The sequence below is a fragment of the Elephas maximus genome, chromosome 3 (genome assembly GCF_024166365.1).
Source record: "Elephas maximus indicus isolate mEleMax1 chromosome 3, mEleMax1 primary haplotype, whole genome shotgun sequence".
Classification (NCBI taxonomy): domain Eukaryota; kingdom Metazoa; phylum Chordata; class Mammalia; order Proboscidea; family Elephantidae; genus Elephas; species Elephas maximus.
Window position 1 is genome coordinate 123,452,389 of NC_064821.1, and position 26,245 is coordinate 123,478,633.

Sequence of the window (26,245 nt, forward strand, 5' to 3'; positions counted from 1 at the left end):
ATTCATATAGTTGAAAATACATTTTCTAAATAGAATGTTCAATGCAACAAATATTTGCGTGAAGGTAATAATTTATTAACTTCTAAGCCGTATAATCGTTAACAGCTTAAAGAACTCAGCATAATGAAGTTTATTAGCTTTCTAAATTCAGGTAGTCCTGTAGACGAGCAGGAATTAGAAGTGAAAATATTCCATTTGGGAGCATATTGTTGGTTAATAGTTGAGCTCTGATGGTCAGTCTACAAAGATGTACTAGTTCACATGGATCTTTGTATCTTGTTGAAGGAATGTAATCCAACCAATTCGAAATAATTGGACGTCTTCCTAAACTCAGCTGTGTCTGAAGAAAAGGGAAATATTTTACTTTTATAATATTAATCGTTGGATTAGTCTGAATTACTAATATTTCTATTTAAATTCAGAAAACAGATCTTAAATTTTTATATCTTTATAACTTTTTTTCCCAAAGCACTTTTACCTGAGGCATGTAGTATATTCTCACAGTGATACGTAAAACTTAAATAATATATCTAAAGACACAAAGCAAATTATGAGGGTAAGTCAAAAAGTGTTGTTACAAAATCATTTAAACCTTTATTAAACAAAAATATCAAAATATGAAGCTATTATTTCTCGACGTATCCTCTATCTAGGTCTATACACTTCTGAACGTGGTATTTCCATCTCTCTTGGGTTTCTGGGAACCCTGCCCTGAAGAATTCTGCAGTTTTGGCATCCTTGAGGGACTCAAATCGTGTTCCTTTTAAATGGTCTTTGAGTTTTGGGAACAAAAAGAAATCTGAAGGGGCAAAGTCAGGGCTGTAGGGTGGATGGGGTAAGGTTTCCCAATGAAATTCTTGTAGGACCACCCTTGGTACTCTCAAAGAATGAGCAAGCGCAGTGTCATGATGGAAAAAAAAAATTCCTTGGCGCAACTTTCCTGGCCTTTTCTCACCAACGCAGTTTTCAGTTTTCTTAAAACTTCTTCAGAATAAGCCCCTGTGATCATCCTGTGTCTTTCAAGAAAATCTATCAAGATTCTCCCTTTGGGATCCCCCAAAACAGTCACCATAACCTTCTAAGTGGTATTCTCTTGGCTCATCTTTGAGTTCTTCCTGACCCTCCTTAAAACGCTTGATCCATATAAAACTGTTGTTTTACGAGGGACAATATTTCCATAAACTTGTTGCAAAGCTTCAATGATTTGGAAAGATGTCCAATTGAATTTTTTAAAAACTTTGGTATTAGCCTGACCTCAAAATATTTTTTTCCATGGCACAAAAAGCATCCTTTTTTTTTTTTTTAAGTGTCCTTTTTTTTGGGAAAAAAAAGTGAGACTAAGACATTACTGAGAGAACTTGTCGGCAGCCATCGGCTGATTGCAGAGAAGTGTTAAAACACATTTTGTTTGGAATAAACCTGTGCAGGTATGAAACCTTAGTAGCAATACTTTTTGACTTACTCTCGTATTTCTTATAACTCAATCTGGGTACGTTTTAAGTTTTAGATGGTTCATACACTTAAGTTTTATCACTTTCTTCTTCTATAGTAGTAGTTGTCAACCTGGGCTATACTCTGGAATTATCTGGGGAACCTTAAAAAATACTAGTGCCCAGGTTCTACTCCAGAGATTTGATTCAATTAGCTTGGGGTTGGATATGAATAGCATAAATTCTAAAAGTTCCCCAGGTGATCCCAACCATTGTAGAGTTAAACATCATACAGCCGAGCCACAAGAAAACATAATGGGAGGTCTGTCCAAATGAAAGATACCTTTCTAAGTTTCTTATGGTACCTTTTAAAAGATTTAATTCCAGAGGCTAAATGTTATTAGGTTGGCTTGGGAGCAAAGGGAGTTGGTGTATTAGAGATGTTTGTCCAGTAGAACCTATATTCTACAGGCAACATGACACTTTCGCTTTAAGTGATTTATAATTTATTCGATCAACATATACTATTGAAAGAATATCTAGTATATGCTCAGCACTCTGTTAGGATGTGCAAAATGCAGTCTCTGTGCTCACAAGCCCGTGATCTATACGTAAAGATATCTAAACACATATAAAATATATGTGGTGTGATAGAGTCGCTATGAGTCGGAATCGACTCGACGGCACTGGGTGCAGGGTTATGATAGGGGAAGCTGCTGGAAGGCATGGAAATCCAAAGCAGAGGCATTTAAAGTGATCTTTAAGCCAGTTTTTATGCTACCCCTCACATTATTGCTTAATGCTACTTTAGCTTATTAAACTGCAATTGGTTGGAACTCAGGTATAAATTCTTTGCCACTCAGGCAAGTGATTTTGGTCAACTCACTTTATACTAGCACTTCTCCATTGTGGATGTACCTCTGGAATAGCATTCATGGAACTGGTTGAGAATTTATATGTTTTGTAGTAATTGTGCAGGACCAATACACTAGATCTGTCCAAGTACAAGCAAATTACTCAAGATGCAAGTTTTTTTTTTTTTTTTAAGTAGGCTGGCAAAATAATTTGACCAATTTGCTTTCTTAAATTTTGCCCAGACATGGATGATTGATACTTATTTTTGAAGCTTAAAAAACAAAACAAAAAAATCAGCAGAATTTGATCCCTTCTAACAAAATAAATAAATAAATAATAAAAATAATTTTTTTTTTAAGATTATTTCTGAAGATATATCTTTAAAGATTAGGAGAATTGCTGGATTCCTTGGCAGTTTGGTTTAGATTTTTAGGTGTAGTTTTCTCCTGATTAAGCAGACCTATTTCTTGCTACTGGTGGACATGGTACAACTGCAGTTCATTTTGACAGGATGAACATGCTCTATATGGTCTATTTTTTCTCTAAAATTGGTTTATTCCAAAAACCTTCTCAAGGAAAAGCTCTTTGAATCTTGGAGGGATAGACATTTTTAATTGAATAAATATTTTAAGCCTTTATTTTGTGTATTTATGTATGCTTAAAATCATTTGGGGATTTTGAAGGAGAAAAATCTTTTTCTTGATATTTGATCGTATTTGTGAGGAGAAATGATACTCTCATTTTGAAATATTACGTTGGAAAGGAGGTTTGTTAAATTTTTAATTTTTTTTTTCTAAGAGCCATGGAAGTCTTAATAAGCAGGGTTGCTATGAGTTGCAATTGACTCAACAGCAGTGGGTTTGGTTTTTAGTTTTTATTATGTAATTAGAATGTAATAATTACATACATATACTTAATATGTACTAAAACAAAATATGCATTTAGCTTAACAGTTATCTCATATTTAGAAGATAAACAATTATGAAATAAAGAACTAATGTTTGAGATAATTTGAACTTTGTCATTTTTAATTCATAAGTATATAGTCAATGATTAATTTGTCGCTGGATGTAATCCATCAATAAAAAATTAACTTTATTCCTGCCTTCACAATTTTATCTTAAAATTGATCAGTATTTGAGCCCAAACCTAAAGAAAAATATTTTACTTACCTCTATTTCCCTTACTGAAATGACAGAAAGCACTCTGGTACATAGCAGTAAACATGTTTTGGCATCTTCCTGGATGTCTACCAATTCATGATCAACCATTATTCTCACTCTTGAAGGATACAGCAATATTGTTAACACAATGTTGATAGGATTTTTTTCTCTTTCTAAGATCCCATATTGCAGGAGTATTTTCAAGATATTGGACTGTCTTGTCTGAGCTACATAAAGGAGAGGCGTGATGCCACTTAGTGGGCTTGGGCAGTACACTGGTGTGAAAGTTCTGTGAATCAAACAAAATAAAAATTCATTGAAGATAGAATTAAGACACATGGTAAACACTTGTCTTAACGGTAATTGAAAAATAATAGCATTGTCTTAAATACTCAATGTCTTAGGTGATTTTCAATGTAACTTTACCTTTGTATGTATCTTACAAAGAGTTCTCCACTCTATGAATCTAGGCCAACCCAGAGGTCAAAACTTAAGAAAACACTTACTATACAGCTAAACATTCTTTACATTTGTAAAAACAAGTAGAAAAAAAAAAAAAAGATTTATGGTATGTGAAAAGCATTTACTTTTAATAATAGCAATTCTATGTTTCTCATTTGAGAAACCCATACTGATTAGGACCAGATTTATAAAACTGATGTAGCTCTGTGAAATCTAAAATAAAAAGCGAGGAAAGAACACATATTTATATGAACTAAGCAAAATATATATATATATACATATGTTTATATATATACATATATATTTATTTTTTGCTTAGTTCTTTTTGGTCATGTATCAGACTTGAATTTGAATTGAGTTTGAATATTTGATAAAAAAAAAAAGAGTAAGTACAACTACCTTGATTCTGGGTTTGTTTTTTTTTTTCATAATATTAGAATTGATGTTCATGGGATTAAAAAGTATACATTATGGTGAGGGAATTTTTGGGTATCTCAAGGGCAGAATTTTATTTTCCTTCTTTAGGGAAGTTTTGAGGCTCCTCTGAAATCTTTTATTCTCTAGTGCAGAACAATGGTTTTATTTCCCAAGTTTTATATAGTGCATGCAACTGTTTTATTTAATAGACACACTTATATTTGCTATTGAATTGGTCTCTGTAAATGGATAGAACATGGTAGAACCAACCACAGGGGATTTTATAATAGTAAGCTTTTATTCAGCCAATTAAACATAACTTTTAGGACTGAAGAAAGGGGAATTTATTCATGGTCCTTGTCTCTGGAATTTTCCTGACTTGCCTAATAAAATACTAATGTATTCTGCAGATCAGCAGAGTATAAGTTTTGGTTTTGGACAACTATACAGAGAAAGGCAAGACTTATTTAAGGATAACTAATATTATACTTCATTAAGAAGGGGGAGGCAGCATGGTATATAAACAATGGAGACTTGGAGGTTCCAGGTTTTCCTCAGACTAGCTGTGAGGGAGCCCTGGTGGCACAAATGGTTAAGTGCTTGGCTGCTAACTGAAATATTGGTGGTTCATACCCACCCAGCAGCTCCATGGGAGAAAGACCTAGTGATCTGCTTCTGTAAAGACTGCAGCCAAGAAAACCCTATAGGGTAGTTCTACTCTGTCACATGGGGTTGCCATGAATCAAAAACAACCCAACAGCACCTAACAACAACAAACTACCTGTGTGATCTTGTGCAAGTAGACCTCTCTGAGTTCAATTTCCTCATGTATTACTTATTCATTTGCTCATTCATTCACTAAGTAATTTATTTAGCACTTGCTCATCCAGAGATGAAAGATACAGTCCTTGGTCTCAAGATGGTTTTAGTCCATTAAGGAAAACAGACAAGTAATTCAATAAATACAAGGTGATAATTGCTATGATAGAAGCATGCTTGGGGCACTACAGAAGCATTGAGGAGGGGCACTTAACTGAAACAGTCACTGCCTGTCGAATATCCTGGAGCTAAGACCTGAAGTTCTGGTAGGTGTTTGCCAAAAAGAAGATTGGAAAGAATGTTTCAGACACAAGCATAAACCAACATTAGCGGACTGTTATACCGGAACTAATTATATAAAATGAATCTTTTGCAGTAGATGAGTTGTTTTTGAACTGTTTTTATCTGAAGAATCCTGTAAAACTGAGAAAAGATCCTCTCTGGCTGAAGTGGATTTGGAAGTCCTAGATGCCCCCTCTCTACTGGTTTCCTTGTCAGGGGCTCCAAAGAATACAGTTCCAAAATTACTAGACTACCTAGGTCATCTCCAAGGCTTTAAAAAGCTCTGAAATGCTAGAATATTTTGATTTTTAAAAATAGCGTATTGCACAAAAAGACCAGACTTATTGGTCTGACAGAGACCAGAGAAACCATGAAAGTATGGCCCCTGGACACCCTTTTAACTCAGTACTGAAGTCACTCCTGAGGTTCACCCTTCAGCCAAAGGTTAGGGCCATAAAAAAAAAAAACAAAATAATACACGTAGCTCAGCTATGTACGTGAGACTAAATGGGCACACCAGCCCAGGGGCAAGGATGAAAAGGCAGGATGGGACAGGAAAGCTGAATGAACCCAAGATAGAGAAGGGGAGAGTGCTGACAAGTCACGGGGTTGGCCACCAATGTCACAAAACAATTTGTGTATTAATTGTTTAATGAGAAACTAATTTTCTCTGTAAACCTTCACCTAAAGCACACACACACACACAAAGTTGTGTTATAGTGCAGAGTATCATATTAGATAGATAGGTATATATATATATATAATCTTTCCTGAAATCATCTCCAGAGTAGTATTGCCCTGGACTCTCAACTTTTTCACAAATAGTTCTACACATTCAAAACTGAACTCCTAAATGACTACTTCTGCATTTCCTGTCCTGCTTATTAGCACTTAGTTTCCCAAGTCACCACTGCATCCAGATCTTTCACATTTCTTCACTTTGGATATGTTCTTCTCTTCCCTTTTCAATTCTGGGGCAAGTCTTGCTCAACGATAAGATACTGTTCAACTTATAAGGTCCTTTGCCTTCACTCTTTTCTGAAGCTTTCTTTGATTACTCTGATGTTTTTTCCTCATGAGACTTTACATATCTCAGCTAAACCCTTATCATTCAGGACAACTTGCTTAACATCACTCATCTTTAATTTTCTCATCTTCAAAATAAACAGGGGAGCAAGATGATCTATAAAAATTTAAGCTCCACAGAGGTAGGAATTTTTGTCTTTTTAGTTCACTACTATATCCTCAAGTGCCTAACAATGCTTTGCCCATAATAGGGACTCAAATATTTATTCATTGACATTTTAACTATCATTTTGAATTAATATTAATAAATATTGATATGCCCTGAAAGTTATTCTGTGATCTTCAGGCCTAAGATTTTCAGTTATGTGGACTCATTTAAATTTTTCAAAAGTAATCTAATTTATTCATCTTGCTAGCTCTTAAGGAGATATTTGGCTTACAAGTCTTACAGATATGAGAATTCAGGGGAATTAAGAGGACAAAATATGCCACAAGTGGTAGTTGTTAAGATTTTGAGATATTAGTTGATTCTAAGACTGACATTACATTTAGAAGATATTTTGTATAAAAGATGCTAAGAACATAACTCAAGCTCAAATAGGTTTAAAACGAGATTTAAAAGTCTAATCTGTACCCAAATGACATATGATTAATCCTCATGTTTAAAGAGCATGCTACTATAAACCAAAATTTGTTTAATCTGTACTGACAGTTAATTATAACAGTACTTATATGGATGGAGTGAGGCAAGCAAAGCAAGAATCACTCTTTAAATGTGAGGTTAATGAACTGAACCCTCTGTATCAGAGAACCTGTCATATATGCTTATGAAATGGGGCATAATATTTCCATATAGACATGCAGAAAATGATTCAGTTTTGTAGCTATGATAATTATTTCTAAAATTTTTCTACCCTTTCCCCTTAGGTTTCTGGCTGTCAAATTCAAAATATGCTTTTCCATAATAATTTTATCTCTGTGATATTCAATACAGTTGACTGTCTTGAACTTCAACTACTGTCCATCTATTTATTCAACAAGTATTTATTGAATATGTATTATATGCCAGGCACTGTTTTAGGTGCTTGAGGTACATCAGTGAAGAAGACAAAGACTCTTGCTATCTTGTGAGGAATGACAGCAAATATACGATCAACATAGCAAACAAATTTCGCAGTATGTTGGACTGTAATGGGTACTAACTAAAAAACAAAAAGTAAAGTAGGATAAAAAGTATGGAAGTACTGGGGGTGGGACATTTTCCAATTTTAAATAGAATGTTAGGAGAGAGTCTTACTAAAGAGGAGATATTTGGTCAAAAACTAGGAGTTGAGAAGTTGACCATTTGGATATTTAAAGGCCCTAAGGCAGGTGGTTTGTGGTTTGAACTCCCCAGAGGCACCTCAGAAGACAGGCCTGGTGATCTGCTTCTAAAAGATCACAGCCTTGAAAACCATATGGAGCAGTTCTAGTCTGCACACACAGGGTTGCTGTGAGTCAGAATCAACTCATCAGCAACTAACAACAACGACAACAAAGCAGGAGTGTGCCTAGAGTGGTGAAGGAAGAGTTATGAAGCTAGTATGGTTGAAAGGGTGGAAGAGGTGGGGAGTAGCAGGAAATGAGGACAGAAGTAATGAAATGCCACATCATTCAGAGCCTTGTAGGTCATGTGTGGGAATTTTGCCTTTTACTCTAAATGGTATGGAGGAGCCATTGGAGATTTTGAGTAGGAAAGTGACATGATACCACTGTTTAAAATCATTCTGGCTGCTATGTTGAGAATGTGCTACAAGATAGAAGGAGGGAAACCACTTAGCTTGGAACCGGGTGACAGCAGTGGAAGTGGTTAGATTCTGCATCAAGTTTGAAGGTAGAACCAGTATACTTCCTGACAGATTGGATGTGAGATGTATGAGAAAAAGAGACTTCGAGAACGACACCAGAGTTTTGGCCTGAGCACTAGACAAATGGGGTTTTCCTTAAAAAAGCAAGGGGAGGGAAGGAGTAACAGGTAGTGTAGGTTTTAGGGGAAGGGGAAGGAATTCATGGTGAGTTTGAGATTTCTATTATTAGACATTCAAGTGAGGATGTTGAATTGGTGGTCAGATGTATAAGTCTGTTGTTTAGAAAAGAGGGCTAGATGGGAGATAAAAAATTGAGAATCATCAGCATGTAGGTTGTACTTAAAGCCATGATACCAAGGAAGAGAGTTCAGAGAGAGAAGAGGATCAAAGACTTAAACGTGGTTCACTCTTGGGATGAAACAGATTTATAATTTTTTGAGACATCTGTGATATATCTACATGGAGAAACCCAGTAGGCAATGATATATGCTAGTTTTCTCAGAGGAAGATTTAAATTCCTAGGAATAGAGGATTACCTAGGGAGGGAGAAAACTTGAGAGGTAAGGGGGCTCAAACCAATCTAAATTTAGAGTGAGGGTTATAGGAGGAATTTGAAAAGGGGCATCTTATTTTCATTCCCTTAGAGCTTTAGTAGGGCTTGGCAATTCATAGGTGCTTGATAATCGTTGGTTTTAAAAAAAATTGAGATTATCTGTTAGTCAATTAATTTATAATCTCAATTTTTTTAAACCAACAATTATTGAGCATCTACAAGTGCCAAGCACTATTAAAGCTCTAAGGGAATGAGATTATCTGTTAGTCAATTAATTTAAGGAGCCCTGGTGGCATAGTCATTAAGAGCTTGACTGCTAACCAAAAGGTCGGCAGTTCAAATCCACCAGTCACTCCTTGGAAACTCTATGGGGGCAGTTCTACACTGTCCTGTAGGGTTGCTATGAGTCAAGGTTGCTTTAGTAAGAAGAAGAATATACCATGGACTGCCGAAAGAATGAATAAATCTGTCTTGGAAGAAGTACAGCCAGAATAATCCTTAGAAACGAAGATGGCGAGACTTTGTCTCAAATACTTTGGACATGTTATCAGGAGGGACCATTCCCCGGAGAAGGACATCATGCTTTGTAGAGAGTCAGCAAAAAAGAGGAAGACCCTCAATAAGATGGATTGACACAGTGGCTGCAACAATGGGCTCAAACATAGCTGAGGATGGTACAGGACTGGGCAGTGTTTCATTCTGTTGTGCTTAGGGTCACTGTGAGTCAGAACCAACTCGCTGGCATCTAACATCAACAACAATGAAGTAGAAAAATAATTGCAAAATGTATAGATTGTTTGCTATGAGTCAGACACTGTGGAATACTTTAGATCTTTTAACATTATTAATCCTCATAGCCTTTTGAGGTAGTTATTGTTCTCATTTTTCAGAAGAGAAAATTGAAGTTTAAAAATGTTCAGTAATTTTCTTGAAATTTTAAGTAATTTTGGACTGAGGTTCAAACACAGGAGGCCTGTGTCCAGGACCAATGACACTACTCTTATTACTTATTTTACTGTTTTATAGAAAGCCAGTAATAAAATTAGAGTCACTGAAGGAAAAAGTACTCCCATTTCCATTACCAAATGTATTCTTAAAGACATAAAGAAGGGTAACTTGTTTTGAAAGATGAGGTGAGATCATGTATACAAATTTTTTTAATGCAAGGTAGTAATGTTGTGAAGAGTCTGGGGAAGGAGAGTTACTTCTATCCAGGAGAAATAGGGATGAATTTTGAAGGATGAATATAGAAGTTAGACAGATAAAAATAGGACAATGTTATTTCAAGAAGAGGAAATAGGCCTGTATGGAGGAACAACACACAGTTAAATTTAGAATATTAAAAAGTAGTTTTTTGAGAATCTACACATTATCTTATTTAATCGTCACAACAATCCAATTTAATTGTTCCTTATTGTAAAAGTGAGAAATTTGATGTCCAGAAAAGTTAAATAACTTGTCAAATTCATGCAACTGGTAAAATTAGTATTTAAATGCAGACACGTCTGACTCTAGCTCTTCATCTTTTTACAATATCACCCTAGCATTGGCATAGGATACATGAAAGGGAGGTGGTAAGAGAGAAGGCTGAAAGGAGGTGATTTTAACCAAATTGTAAAGGGCCTTGAAAGTAAGCTAAGGAGATTAGACTTTACTTAGAAGACAGTGAGAAGCTGCTGAGGAAATCTGAGGCTGGAGGTTCTGGGGGCTGGGGGGGTGGCATGGTGGTAGAGAGAAATTAGTTCTACCCCCAAAACTATCAAATAAGCATATGAGCTAGTAAGCACACTATACTTGCTCTGCAGATTCAACTTCAAGCAACTCCGTAACCATCTTCCCACTTTCAGATTGCTGTCCAAAACTTTCCTGTGTGGAAATTCTGGAGCTGCCATTGTACCTGGCATGTTCCTATAGTACTAACTGCTTTCCCTGCCTTTAATCATAGGGAGCAGGGCTGTGGTGGTTCAGTGATATAATTCTCGCCTTCTGTTTGGGAGACCCAGGTTTGATTCCGGGTTGTTGCACTTCATGTGCAGCCACCACCCATCAGTGGCGGCTCGTGTGTTGCTATGATGCTGAACAGGTTTCAGCGGAGCTTCGATGCTAAGATGGAGTAGACCTGGCAATCTGCTTCTGAAAAATCAGGCAGTGAAAACCCTATGGATCACAAAAGCCTGATCCCTTGTACATGGGGTTGCCGTGAATTGGGGACAGGTTCGACGACAGCTAACAACAACAGTAATAATACAGAAATCATCAAACAGGGTTATGTATAGGAGTGACCAAAGAATGCTGCTGCTGTAGAAATAAAGAGCAAGAGATGAAACAAGGTGTTCATTATGGGTACATAATAACCCAAAAACCCTACATAATAGCAGTGTTCAAATATGTGCATGTGGAAGAGACAGTAAGTGGACGTTGTTCTCTACAGCCTCAGGGAGGAGTGTTGGAGAATTGGATGCAGATTTCAGCTCACTCTGAGAAAGAGGTATCTAATAAAGCTGTATAAAATTTACTTCTTCATTTAATAAAATCTTGACTGAGCACTTACTCTGTAGTTCTAGGCACTGAGTATTCAATAGTGAACAAATAGTCAAGATTTCTGCTTTCCCAGAGATTACTTTCTAATAAGGGTAGATAATGAACAAATGAATGAAAAAATGGACACCGAAAAAACAGATAGTGACCAGTGCTGGGCCGAGAATTAAAATAGAGTGCTGTGATAATGACTATGTAACTTCTTTAGATTGGGTGGCCAGAGAAGACCTTTCTGAAGAGGTGACATTTATACTGTGATCTAGCTGATAAGAACAAGCTAGGAAGATTTGCGTAAAGAGATATTCAGGCAGAGGGAATAGTTGCTAAAAAGGCTCTAGAGCAGGAATGAACTTGAAGATGTTCAAGAAGCAGAAAGATCTGTGTGACTGGAATAGAATGTGTAAGGGAGAGGGTAACATGAGACTGGCTTTTAGAGAGAAATTCAGGGGCTGGATCATGTAGGGTTTTTAAAAAAGAGGTATTGAGTTTGAATTTTACTCCAATTATAGTGGGAAAATTTTGGAGAGTTTTAATCAGGAGCGATTTTTAAAATGTCACTCACACTTCTGTGTCAAGAATAGATTAAGGGGGTTGGGAAGGAAGAGTAGAAGTTGGGAGACTAGTTAGGAGTCTGTTGCAGTTGTCTAGGCAAGAGGTGATTATGGCTTCACCTAAGTTAGAAATGGAGGAGATGAAAAGAAGTGGACAGATTTGGGGTATGTTTTAGAGGTAAGATTGGAAGGACATGCTGATGTGTTGGTGAAGGAAAGAGAAGAATGAAGTAGAAAACCTAGATCTCTGGTTTGAGCAACAGGAGTTGCTAATCAGGTGGGGAATTCAGAAGAACTGGCAGGGAAAAGGGTAAGTTAAATCAATACTCTGTTTTGTCTCTGTTAAGTTTGGGCTGCTATGTGAGGTGACGGTTAGACAGCCAAATATAGGACAAGTCTGGAACTCAGAGGAGAGGTCAGGGCTGGAAATAAAGATTTGGGAGTCATTGGTGTATATATGTATGTATATATATACGTATATATGTGTGTGTATATATGTATATATATGTGTGTGTATATATGTATATGTATGTATATATATGTGTGTGTATATATGTATATATGTGTGTGTGTATATGTATATATATGTGTGTGTGTGTGTGTGTATATATATATATATATAAAACCCTGGTGGCGTAGTGGTTAAGTGCTACGGCTGCTAACCAAAAGGTCAGCAGTTTGAATCCACCAGGCACTCCTTGCAAACTCTATGGGGCAGTTCTACTCTGTCCTATAGGGTCGCTATGAGTCAAAATTGACTCGACGGCAGTGGGTTTGGTTTGGTTTTATATATATACATATATATATATATACACACACACACACAGAGTCATCCAATTCCCTGTGGATACTGAGGGATGGCTGTATATATATATATACATATATATATATGTATATACACACACACACACATATATATATACATGTGTATATGCATATATGATGGAAACTGGTGGCGTAGTGGTTTAGAGCTATGGCTGCTAACCAAAAAAGTCAGCAGTTTGAATCCACCTAGGTGCTCCTTGGAAACCATATGGGGCAGATATACTCTGTCTTATAGGGTCGCTATGAGTTAGAATGGACTAGACAGCAATAGGTATGATATGTATATATGTATGTGTGCACACATGCACACACACACAGTCATCCCTATATACAGTTATCCCTCAGTATCCATATGGTTCCAGGACCCCCACGGATACCAAAATCTGCAGATGCTCAAGTCCCTTATATAAAATGGCATAGTATTTGCATATAACCTACGCACATCCTCCCTTATACTTTAAATCATCTCTAGATTGCTTATAATAACTAACACAATGTAAATATTATGTAAATAGTTGTTTCTTCACAACTGAAGACTTGCTCTAGAAGGTAGCCTTTCTCTTTTATGAGTTTCTTGAGCTCATGCCGATGGCAATTCTCCCGTATCTTCCAGTTCTTCAGGCTGTGGCACTTTCCATAGCTAGCCAGACATCCCTCACTAGACTTCAACTCCTTCCCCTTGTTCTCCTCAACCCCCTCACACTTAGTCTTTTAGGGATTGTTCTGACTACTTAATTGCTTTTTAGGAGCCACTTTTTCGACAAAAAAAAAAAGGATACATGTAAGTAGTGAACAAACGAGAGGCAAGGTGAACAATGCTCAACCAACCAGTGCTGGAGAGAGCCTGGGTATCTGTGAAATGGCAAGAGGCTACACCAGGCTATGCCTATATCACTTCGTCCTCCAAAATTCAGTGTAGTGCTTGGTGTGCAGCAAATTCAAGTTTTGCTTTTTGGAACTTTCTTTTTTTTTAAAATATTTTTAATCCATGGTTGGTTGAATCCGTGCATGTGGAACACACGTATACGGAGGGCCAACTGTGTGAGTGAGTGTGTGTGTGTGTATGTGTGTGTATCTCTAGTGATTGCAGCAGTACATCAACAGGGGACCTCCAGAAGCTCAAGCTGGATTCAGAAGAGAACTTGGAATGAGGGATATCATTGTTGATGTCAAATGGATCTTGGCTGAAAGCAGAAAATACCACAAAGATGTTTACCTGTGTTTTATTGACTATGCAAAGGCATTTGACTTTGTGGATCTTAACAAATTATGGATAACATTGTGAAGAATGGGAATTCCAGAACACTTAATTGTGCTCATGAGGAGCCTATATATAGACCAAGAGGCAAAGGAATATTGCATGGTTTAAGATCAGGAAAGGTGTGGGTAGGGGTAGTATCCTCCACCATACTTATTCAATCTGCATGCTAAGCAAATAATCTGAAAAACTGGACTATATGAAGAAGAATGGGGCATCAGGATTGGAGGAAGACTCATTAACAACCTGCGGTATGCAGATGACACAACCTTGCTTGCTGAAAGTCAAGAGGACTTGAAGCACCTACTGATGAAGTGTAAAGATGACAGCCTTCAGTATGGATTACACCGCAACATAAAGAAAACAAAAATCCTCACAACTAGACTAAAAAGCAGTATCATGATAAATGGAGAAAAGATTGAAGTTGTCAAGGATTTTCATTTTACTTGGATCCACAATCAACACTCAGGGAAGGAGCAGTCAAGAAACCAAATGACATATTGCATTGGGCAAATATGCTGCAAAAGACCTCTTTAAAGTGTTAAAGGATAAAATTGTCACTTTAAGGACTAAGGGGTGCCTGTCGCAAGCCATGGTGTTTTCAGTCACCTCGTATGAGCTGGACAATGAATAAGGAAGACAGAAGAAGAATTGATGCCTTTAAATTATAGTGTTGGTGAAAAAATATTGAATATACTATGGGCTGCCAGAAGAATGAACAAATTTGTCTCTGAAGAAGTGTAGCCAGAATGTTCCTTAGAAGAAAGTGTGGTGAGACTTTGTCTCAGGTACTTTGGATATGTTATCAGAAGGGACCAATCCCTAGAGAAGGACATCATGCTTAGCAAAGTAGAAGGCCAGTGAAAAAGAGGAAGACTGTTGTCATGGATTGCATTGTGTCCCCCCAAAATATGTGTCAACTTGCCTAGGCCATAATTTTCACTATTGTGTAGTTATCTTCCATTTTGTGATATGATGTAATTGTCCTACATGTTGTAAATCCAAATCTCTGCCTGTGGTTAATGAGACAAGTTTAGGTTATGTTAAAGATTAGGGTGGGACGCAACACCCTTACTCAGGTGACAGCCCTGATCCAACGTAAGAGGCGTTTCCCTGGAGTGTGGCCTGCATCAACTTTTATCTTACAAGAGATAAAAGGAGAGAGAAGTGACAAAGAGACAGGGACTTCAGAACCACCACGAAAGAAGAGCCAGGACCAGAGCATGTCATTTGGATCTGGGGACCCTGTGCTGAGAACCTGCTAGACCCAGGGGAAGATTAAGACAAGGATATTCAAAAGAGAGATAGAAAGCCTTCCTCTATAGCTGGTACCCTGAATTTGGACTTATAGCCTCTTAAACTGTGAGACCACAGTGCGTCTGTCAGTTTGTTGTACTATGATGGTTTGAGTGTTGCTATGAAACTGGAAGCTTTGTCACCAGTATTTCAAATACCAGCAGGGTCATCCATGATGGACAGGTTTCAGCAGAGCTTCCAGACTAATACAGACTAAGAAGGACCTGGCAGTTTACTTCCGAAAACATTGGGTAGTGAAAACCTTATGAATACCAGTGGAACATTGTCTGATATGGTGCCAGAAGATGAGCCCCTCAGGTTGGAAGGCACTCATAATATGGCTGGGGAAGAGCTGCCTCCTTAAAGTAGAGTCAACCTTAATGATGTGGATGGAGTCAAGCTTTCAGGACTTCATTTGCTGATGTGGCACAACTCAAAATCAGAAGAAACAGCTTGAAACATCCATTAATAATGGGAATGTGAACTGTATGAAATATGAATCTAGAAAAATTGGAAATCATTAAACATGAAACGGAACACATAAACATTGATATCCTAGGCATTAGTGAGCTGAAATGACCTGGAATTGGCCATTTTGAATCAGACAAACACACGGTCTCCTATGCTGGAAATGACAAATTGAAGAGGAATGGCATGTCGTTCATCATCAAAAAGAACATTTCAAGATCTATCCTGAAGTACAATGCTGTCAGTGATAGAATAATATCTATACACCTACAAGGAAGACCAGTTAAAATGACTATTATTCAAATTTATACATCAATCACTAAGGCCAAAGATGAAGAAATTGAAGATTTTTACCAATTTCTGCAGTCTGAAATTGATCAAACATGCTATCAAATGCATTGATAATTACTGGTGATTGGAATGTGAAAGTTGGAAATGAAGAAGGGTCGGTAGTTGGAAAATATGGTCTTGGTGATAGAAATGACACCAGAGATCACATGATAGAATTTTGCAAGACCAACAACTTCTCCATTGCAAATACAAATTTTTCAACAACGTAAACGGTAACTATACACATGGACCTCCCCAGATGGAATACACAACACCTTAGGCTGGGCTCTCTAGAGAAACAAAACCAGTGAAGTGTATGAATATATACATATATATAGAAAGAGAGAGAAATAGAGAGAGATTTATATCAAGGAAATGGCTGACACAGTTTTTAGAGGCTATAATGTCCCAGATCCGTAAGGCAGGAAAAAGGCTTCTCCTGACTTATGTAGCCACAGAGGCTGGTGAACCCAAGATCAGCAGACCAGAAAACAAGGCTGTTGCAGGCTTCTCCCGATTCATGAAGCAGCAGGGGCTTGCAAACCCAAGATCAGCAGGCGGGAGAGCAGGGCTGTTGCTTACAGGCTGTGAAGATTGATGAATCTCAAGATCTGCAGGCAAGCTGCCAGCTCAAATCCCAAGAACCAGAGGTCAGACAAACAGGAAGCAGTTGCAGAATCCAGAGAGGGCAAAAGCCAGAATGTCCACTTACATTTGGATGCAGGCCACAGGCCCAAGGAAATTCCCTCTCAGCTAATTGGCTTCTCATAGCAGATCCCATCCTGGGGGTGATCACATATAAACACTGAGATCATGGCCCAGCCAAGATGACACACAATCTTAACCATCACAGCCCACTCCTTGTCAACTTGACTCCTGTACACATCCCCCGAAACATACATAATCTCTGAATAAAGACAATTACAAAGTCATAATTTGCCTAATGTGATACAACCAACATGCGTACAACTGAAAATGAACTAGCCCCATTTAAAACTTATATTTTATAAGTGAAGAAAACAAAAATATTTGATGCTCACATACAAAGCAGAAATACTCGTAACAATTACAATCCTTATTTCTGCAACTGGTCCTGTGGCCATAACTGGTATTTAGAACTACCTTCTTCACAACCCATTCTGTATTCCGTTTGCCCTCAGCAAGGACCTCAGCTGGTTATGGTCCTTTGCCTGGTGGGGTGACCCAAACGTTCATTCCTGAAGGGTCTGGGCCATTAGTAGTCATGTCAGAATTGGGTTGCTGTAGTTTTCCATTGACTTTAATCACAGGGCATGATAGTACTAAGAGACACCCTAAGAGATCTCCTGCATTCCAGACATACTCTTCTTTATCTCCATCATGTAATATCAATCCAATTTTCTCTTGGTAATCAGAATCGATCACACCAGCCAGTATGGTATCTCCCTTTGCCCATTGATTCTGAGGCATAAGGAGCCAGGGGGCATTCTTAGCTTCCAGTTCAATGGAATCAATGATGTGTTTCCAGGTGGGAGCATTCCTCCCTTTGGAACTAAGACCTCTAGACCTGAGGAGCATAAGGTAGCAGGGACGGGAAGCAAAAATGTTGCAAGTGAGTCCCTAGGTGTAATAGTGAGTGGTGCCATTCCCATTTCTACCCCTTGACTTCTGGACCAATGAATCCTAGCTATGGGAGATTTCATATATTGAACACTGGTTTAGAGCATATACATTCTCCTGGAGAACATTGCCCCAACCCTGCAAGGTATTGCCACCTCGCTGGCACTGTAATTGTGTCTTTAAGAGGCCATTCCATTGTTATATCAAGCCAGCTGCTTCAGGATGATGGGAAACATGGTAAGACTAGTGAATTCCATGAGCATGGGCCCACTGCTACACTTCATTTGCTGTGAAGTGAGTCCCTTGAACAGAGGCAATGCTGTGTGGGATGCCAGAAGGTGAATAAGGCATTCTGTAAGTCCACAGATGGTAGTTTTGGCAGAAGCACCATGTGCAGAGAAGGCAAATCCATATCCATAGTATCCGTCTATTACACAGTAAGAACAAAACGCTGCACTTTCCACGATGAAAGTGGTCCAATGCAATCAACTTGCCACCAGGTTGCTGGCTGAACACCTTGAGGAATTGTGCCATATTAAGAACTCAGTGTTGTCTCTGCTGCTGGATGATTGGGCACTCAGCACTGGCTGGAGCCAAGTCGGCCTTGGTGAGTGGAAGTCTATGTTGCTGGGCCCATGCATAACCTCCATTCCTGCCACCATGGCTGCTTTGTTCATGAGCCCATTGAGCAATGATGGGAGTAAAAAAAAAAAAAATGATGGGAGTAGCTAGGGAAAAAAGGATGACTGGTTTCCACAGAATGCATCCTCCTATCCACTTGGTTGTTAAAATTCTTCTCTGCTGAGGTCATCCTTTGGTGAACACTCACATGATACACAAATATCTTCACTTCTTCGGCCCATTCAGCAAGGTCTATCCACATTCCCTTTCCCCATAAATCCTTGTCTCCAATTTTTCAAACATGTTCCTTCGAGGTTCCTGATCATCCAGCCAAACCATTGGACACAGCCCATGAATCAGTATACAGTCACACATCTGGCCATTTCTCCTTCCAAGCAAAGTGAACAACCAGGTGCACTGCTTGACGTTCTGCCCATTGGGAAGATTTCCCTTCACCACTGTCTTTCAGGGAGTTTCCAGAAATGGGCTGTAGTGCTGCTGCTGTCCACTTTCAAGTGGTGCCTGCATATCATGCAGAACCATCTGTACACCAGGTCTGAGTTTTCTTCAGTCGACTGATAAGGAACTCCCTATGAGGCCATAGGTACAAACTGGGAGATGGAAGACGATGTGACAGGAGTGGAAACCATGGACATTTGGGCTACATCCTCATGCAACTTACTTGTGCCTTCAAGTCCTTCTTGGGCTCGATCTCGTATATACCACTTCAATTTAATGATGGAGTGTTGCTGTCCATGTCCAAATTTATGACTCTGGGGGCCAGACGACACCCAGTTCATGATGGTCAGCTCAGGCTGCATGTTGACTTGGTGTCCCATGGTTTGGGGCTCCCTTCACAAATTTGTTCCTCACTGATATGGTGAAAAGTGTGTCCTCCGAGCACTCCGTTTGTAAGTCTGTGGTTCTAACCTGATAAACTCACTCTAGCATGCAATTTCCCTCAGCCTTTGGATATCTTCTTCTACAGTGTACAGGCAGGTTTGGTATTTCAACTTGATTTAGTGTAGGCCACCATGCAATCCATGCTTCAATAACCCAACCAAATAAACCATTAGATCCTTTACTAACTTCTCGAGCTGAAACACTGAATGAAGAATCTGTACCTAGTGAGCCTGTATCAATAAACTCAGACTGATCCATCTTTATGTCCCTTGTACCATTACCCCCACACCCTTATTAGCCATTCCCACACATATTCCCCAGGTTTCTGATTGTACATATTAGAAAAGTCAAGCAGTTCTTTCGGGGTGTAGCATAGCTCCTCCTGAGTTACTGTTTGTACTTCATCTTTTGGAGCTCGCTGGGGCTTAGGTTTAGTTATAAGTCTAGAAGCCAAAATCAGTGGGGAAATGTTTTGAGAACATTCAGCATTGTCTTGTAAAGCATCTGTTTCAGGCGATGTCCCAGGCAATGACTCGTGCAAAGGCACTTTAGACGAAGCTGGGTTAATCTCATTAGATGGAATTGGAGGGGCTAATGGTTCTGTTGGCAGGAGTGATTCAATGGAATTTAGGGGCTCAGTGTTTCCAGCTTTCTGATTCTCTGCCCATATGTCCCCATCCCAGATTTCAGGATCCCAATTCTTCCCAATCAATGCCTTCACTTTAACTTCAGACACCTCTCGATGTTGGCAGCAGAGTTGGTGTAATTCAGCTGCTCTTACAGTAAGACTCTTGGTTTGGTTTTTGGCAATATCAGCTGTGTTACTATAAGAAATAAGGCTTTTTCTTTCAAGGCACTAGTGGAAATGTTGAGGTTGTTTATGGATTGCTTTAACTTTGACCCTAGAGGTCCTCTCTTTTTTTCACCAGTTCATCTAGCAAAAGTAGGACCAACCAACCAGCTTTCTTATACTTCTTGTTATGACAAAATTGTAGAAAGGTATCTTTCATGCAATCATCCAGTGCCTCACCTTTCCCCATTACCTGATCTATTGGTGGTGATATTTTGCATATTTGAATTGCCACCTCATGCCATGGATTAGCAGTGCCCTCTTTACTACTTACTGGAAACAGAGTCATCAGCATCTTTAAGACTAACCAGACCTGAGAACCAATTTAGAGAATTCATACTTAGAATTTTGTTTCTCTAGAACCCCTCTTGATACCAAATGTCTTAGGCTGGGTTCTCTAGAGAAGCAAAACCAGTAAAGCATATCGATATTTATCTATATAGAGAGATTTATATCAAGGAAATGGCTTGTATGATTTTTGGAGGCTGTAACGTCTCAAGTCCGTGAGGCAGTAAAAAGGCTTCTCCTGACTCATGTGGATGCCGGGGCTGACAAACTCAAGATTGGTAGGCTGGAAAGCAAGGCTATTGCTGGCTTCTCCTGACTCACATAACCACAGGAGCTGGCAAACCCAAGATCGGCAGGCCGGGGAGCAGGGCTGCTGCTTACAGGCTGTGAAGATCGATAAATCTCAAGATTGGCAGGCAAGACTTCAAGCAAGCTGCCATCTCAAATCCCAAGAACTGGAGGTCAGATGAACAGGAGCCAGCTGCAGAATCTGCAACAAGCAAAAGCCCCAGCAAGGCAAGCAGGAAGAGTCAGGTGGCAGAGGGTGGAGAGATGAAGGCTGAAAGGGGTAATGAGCTGCCATAGACCCTGCACCCAAGGCACCAGATCCCATTATGGTGGTGATCACATATCAAACCTCAATAGGAAAGTGATCACAACATTATACAACTGCTAAAAGACAGAATCATGGTCCAGCCGAGTTGATACACAATCTTAACCACCACACACAGGAATCAAATCTACTAGATATGTGGAAAGAGATGATGGAAAAGTTCAATATCATCAGTCAGAACAAGGCCAAGGGCTGACTATGGAACAGACCATCACTTGCTCATATGCAAGTTCAAATTGAAGTTGAAGAAAATCAGAACAAGTCTTTGAGAGCCAAAGTATGACCTTGAGTATATACCACCTGAATTTAGAGATTATCTCAAGAATAGATTTGATTCATTGAACACTAATGAACAAAGACCAGATGAGTTATTGAATGACATCAAGGACATCATGCATGAAGAAAGCAAGAACTCATTAAAAAGAAAGAAAAGACCAAAATGGATATCAGGAGAGTCTTTGAAAGTTGGTCTTGAATACAGAGTAGCTAAAGCAAAAGAAAGAAATGATTATGTAGAAGAGCTGAACAGAAGTATTCAAAGGGCTGCTCAAGAAGACAAAGTAAATTATTATAATGAAATGTGCAAAGATCTGGAATTAGAAAACCAAAAGGGAAGAAAACCCTCGGCATTTCTCAAGCTGAAAGAACTGAAATAAAAATTCAAGTCTTGAGGTGTAATATGAAAGAATTCTATGGAGAATATATTAAACGATGCAGGAGCATTAAAAGACGATGGAAGAAATACAGTAACTGAACCAAAAAGAATTGGTAAATGTCCAGCCATTTCAGGAGGGAGCATATGATCAGGAACCGATGGTATTGAAGGAAGAAGTCCAAGCTGCTCTGAAGACATTGGTGAAAAACAAGGCTCCAGGAATTGACAGAATACCAACTGAGATGTTTCAACAGCCCTGGAAGCACTCAACTCGTCTATCCCAAGAAATTTGGAAGACAACTACCTGGCCAAATGACTAGAAGAGATCTATATTTGTGCCCATTCCAAATAAAGAGATCCAACAGAATTGGAAGATTATTGAACTATACCATTAACATTACACACAAGTAAAATTTTGCTGATGACCATTCAAAAACGATTATAGTAGCACATCAACTAGGAACTACCAGAAATTCAAGCAGCATTCAGAAGAGGACTCGAAATAAGTGGTAGCATTGCTGATGTCAGATGGATCATGGCTGAAAGCAGAGAATACCACAAAGATGTTTACTTGTGTTTTATTGACTACACAAAGGCATTCGACTGTATGGATCATAACAAATTTTGGATAACATTGGGAAGAATGGGAATTCCGGAACACTTAATTGTGCTCATGAGGAATTTGTACATAGACCAAGAGGCAGCCATTCAAACAGAAAAGGGGATATGGCATGGTTTAAAGTCAGGAAAGGTGTGTGTCAGGGTTGTACCATTTCAGTGTATTTATTCAATCTGTATGCTGAGCAAATAATCCAAGAAGCTGAGCTACATGAAGAATGTGGCATCAGGATTGGGGGAAGATTCATTAATAGCCTGTGATATGCAGATGACACAACCTTGCTTGCTGAAAGCGAGGAGGATGTTAAGCACTTACTGACGAAGATCAAAGATTGCAGCCTTCTGTATGGATTACTTTCAACATAAAGAAAACGAAAATCCTAACAACGGGACCAACAGCAAACATCACTATAAATGGAGAAAAGATTGATGTTGGCAAGGATTTCATTTTACCTGGATTCATAATCAACGCTCATTGAAGCAGCAGTCAAGAAATTCAATGATGCATTGCATAGGGCAAATGTGTTGCAAAAGACCTCTTTAAAGTGTTAAAGGGTAATGTTGTCACTTTAAAGACTAAGGTGCACCTGACCTAAGCCATGGTGTTTTCAATCACCTCATAAGCATGTGAAAGCTGGACAATAAATAAGGAAGACAGAGGAAGAATTGGTACCTTTAAATTATAGTGCTGGTGAAAAATATTGAATATACTATTGGCTGCCAGAAGAATGAACAAATTTGTCTTGGAAAAAGTACACCCAGAATGCTCATTAGAAGCAGGGACGGTGAGACTTTGTCTCACATGCTTTGGACATGTTCTCAGTAGGGACCAGTCCCTGGAGAAGGACATCATGCTTGGTAAAATAGAGGTTCAGCAAAAATGAGGAAGACCCTCAATAAGCTAGATTAGCACACTGGCTGCAACAATGGGCTCAAACATGGCAACGATTGTGAGGATGGCTCAGGACCAGGTGGTGTTTCCTTCTGTTGTACATAGGGTTTCTATGAGTTGGAATAGACTCAATGGCACCTAATAACAACAAATTGTGAGAGAATAAATTTCTGTTTTTTAAAACCCATCTACTTGTGATATTTCTATTATAGCAGCACCTAATAACTAAGACAACCTTCAATGAGATGGATTGACACAACAGCTAAAACAATGGGCTCAAGCATAGCAAAATTGTGAGAATGTTGCAGGACCGGGTAGTGTTTCGTTCTGTTGTACATAGGGTCACTGTGAGTCAGAACCAGCTCAATGGCACCTAACAACAACAATATATCTATATCTATACGTCTGTATATTTGTACCTGTATCTATATCTCATATATCTGTACCTCATAATCTATATCTAATGTATCTATATCTCATGTAACTATAACTCATATGTTATCTAAATCTCATACATTATATCTCATATATCTATATGTCATATCTATATCTCATATATTATTTATAATCTCAATATCATCTGAAAACCCTGGTGGTACAATGGTTAAGAGCTACAGCTGCTAACCAAAAAGTCCGCAGTTCAAATCCACTAGATATATCATCTATATCTCATATATCCATATCTATGATATTTAAAGTCATGAGACTATAAAAAATCTTTGAGGGAAAGTGTATAGCTAGAAAAGAGAAGAGTCCCCAGGGCAAAGAAATAGTTACCAGGAAATAGTTAACTCATTACTGCTAGTGAGGTCAAGCTGAGACCAGGTGTACATCAGCCACTGATTATCTACAAGAGGTTGTTGTCTAGGGTGAAGTTTCGCTAATGAATTCTTGGGCTCCATCCAAATCTAAAATTCTACAATTCTAGGCAAATGTATAGAGACTGAAGTTTTATTAGGGGTTACCAGGTGTGGGAGGGAGGTGGGAAGGGAGGGTCACTGCTTAGGAAGCATTGAGTTTATGTTCATGATGACGGAAAATTTCTCAACAATTAGTGGCGATGGTTGTACAACATGATTAATGTCATTGGTATCACTAAATTGTACAAATGAAAAATGTTGAATTGGCAATTGTATTATCTATTTTTTCACAATGAAAAATTTTATGATTCTGAAAGTTTCAAAACATGTTGTAAATAGAATTGGCTTGTAATGAGTTTCACTTTCTAGATGCATTGAATGAAAATTTATTAATTTTAATGCAGATTTTTCTTTCTCTTTTAGGGGTAGGCAGTGTTGCAAATGTGCCATTGAGAGTCACTTAAGACAGTTGTCAGTTGCACTCTATTATATCCCACTGTGTGGTTCTCTTTCTTTTATTTTCATTTCCCCCTCAATCCTTACATTTTTACCTCTTTTTACTTGTCCTTCCTCCGTTTAGCTCCATTTTTCTTTGCCATGGGTCTGCCAGGGATACTCACAGGCTAATTACTTAGCTGAGCTAGTGGCACTCAGAGTTAGAAGCTGCTGATCTCTGCTATAGTTGAAAATATAACGGTATTTAAAACAACCAGAAAGTGTTGTTTGTGGTTTTATTTATCGACATTTCCAGATCACAGCTATCAGTTCATGTACTTGGGTGATCGTTTAGGAAAGCAACCCAGTCCTCTCCAGAGAAAGCAACTCTGCTTCAGCAGAACCTAAATTGGTTTAGTCTTTAACTGATCTTGTCTGTCTTGTTTTTCATTAGATACAAGCTCCTATTATTGTGTCTAGTACAGTGCCTGCTACATAGTAAGGTGCTCAAGAATACTTTGTTGAATGAACAAATGCACATCTGTTCTAATTAGACTAATACCTATAACCACAGAGTAAATTGGAATTAGTACAAAACTAGGTAACTTTAGAATCTATATTATGGGCTCCACAAAGAGGTCACATTGGAGATTTATTTTCATAAGATCCCCAATAATATTCATTAGCTAAATTCACATGTTCAGACTATGTGAAAACTTGATTTTATAACAGACAGAATGCAGTACTTGGCTTTCATTGTGCTTAATTCTGAAGAATTTGGAGTCAAATATATCAAAGTTTAACACAGAGAATTACTGAGTTTAATAAGTATTACTACTTAGTGAAGATTTGTGTTTATTCTCAATTGTACTTTAAAAGTCAACTATGTACATACTACAGATATGCAGTCAATATTTTCAAAAAGAAGAGATCACAGTGTTACATAAAAGCATCTCATGCTAACATGTGAGCTGTATAGAACAGAACCACTAGTAATTTACTGGTACATACTAGGTAAAAAAATTATTGAATAAATAACGAAGGAATGAAAGAATGAACAAATAAGTCAGAATTTCTTATCCATCTCTAGCCACTATGCAAATTCATTTTAGAAAAAAAAGTAATGTAATTTCCTAAAGATAAAATTTTCTTTTTTGGTGAAAAACATAATATGAAATTATTACCTCCATATTAGTGCCAGGTTACAACTTCTGTCTTGAACATAGTCTTTTGTCTTCTTCAGAAGCAATTCCACAAATTCAGGATTACCTTTTCTGGCGAAAACCCAGTACAGAATTGTATTCACACATATTTCGGTAAATTCAAGATTAAAATTCAGTTCAAAACGGTATCCTGATTTTTCCACAAATGCAATATAATCTGTGAGTAGTATGTCAAACCCCTCCAAGTCGACGTACCTCAGAATCTTTGCCAGTGTCCTGTAAATTCTAGGTTCATAACAGTGATATCCCCACTGACCCAAAAATTGCAAGGAGGGTCTTTTAACAATTTTGTCAATAAGATTGCAGAATATATTGCTTCTTGGACAAGAAGTCTTACGACATAATTTAGAAGACTTACTCATTGCTGTTTAAGGCAGAAATATAGAAATAAAATCACAGGAAGTCATGCTGTAATCCTTTAGTCACATATTTTGATAATGTGGTAGGTTTAACTCCACAAACCTGAAGTGCCCTTTAAGCTGTAGCCAGAAAAAAATTTTATATGAAATACTGGATGACATCACAATGGAGACCTGTCATCAACATAGGTCAGAAATTTGGGATATTG

The 26,245-nt window shown here is 38.2% G+C and overlaps 1 protein-coding gene across 1 annotated transcript; it reads right to left on the minus strand.

Annotated features, from left to right (window-relative positions):
- Positions 1-133: 133 nt before the first annotated feature.
- Positions 134-26,039, minus strand: ASB17 (ankyrin repeat and SOCS box containing 17). Its single transcript, XM_049875628.1, has 3 exons — positions 25,639-26,039; positions 3,458-3,737; positions 134-340 (listed from the first exon to the last, which is right to left on the minus strand). The coding sequence occupies exons 1-3, from the start codon at positions 26,037-26,039 to the stop codon at positions 134-136; spliced, it is 888 nt and encodes a 295-aa protein (XP_049731585.1).
- Between the last annotated feature and the right edge of the window lie 206 nt (positions 26,040-26,245).

What these genes read in the sequence shown, in the direction of transcription:
- ASB17 (XM_049875628.1), bottom strand. Translation starts at nt 26,039, where the DNA reads ATGAGTAAGTCTTCTAAATTATGTCGTAAGACTTCTTGTCCAAGAAGC. An exon ending in AACCTGGCACTAATATGGAG is followed by an intron (nt 3,738 to 25,638) that starts GTAATAATTTCA and finishes TTTGATTCACAG; the next exon opens with AACTTTCACACCAGTGTACT. An exon ending in TTTCAGTAAGGGAAATAGAG is followed by an intron (nt 341 to 3,457) that starts GTAAGTAAAATA and finishes CCTTTTCTTCAG; the next exon opens with ACACAGCTGAGTTTAGGAAG.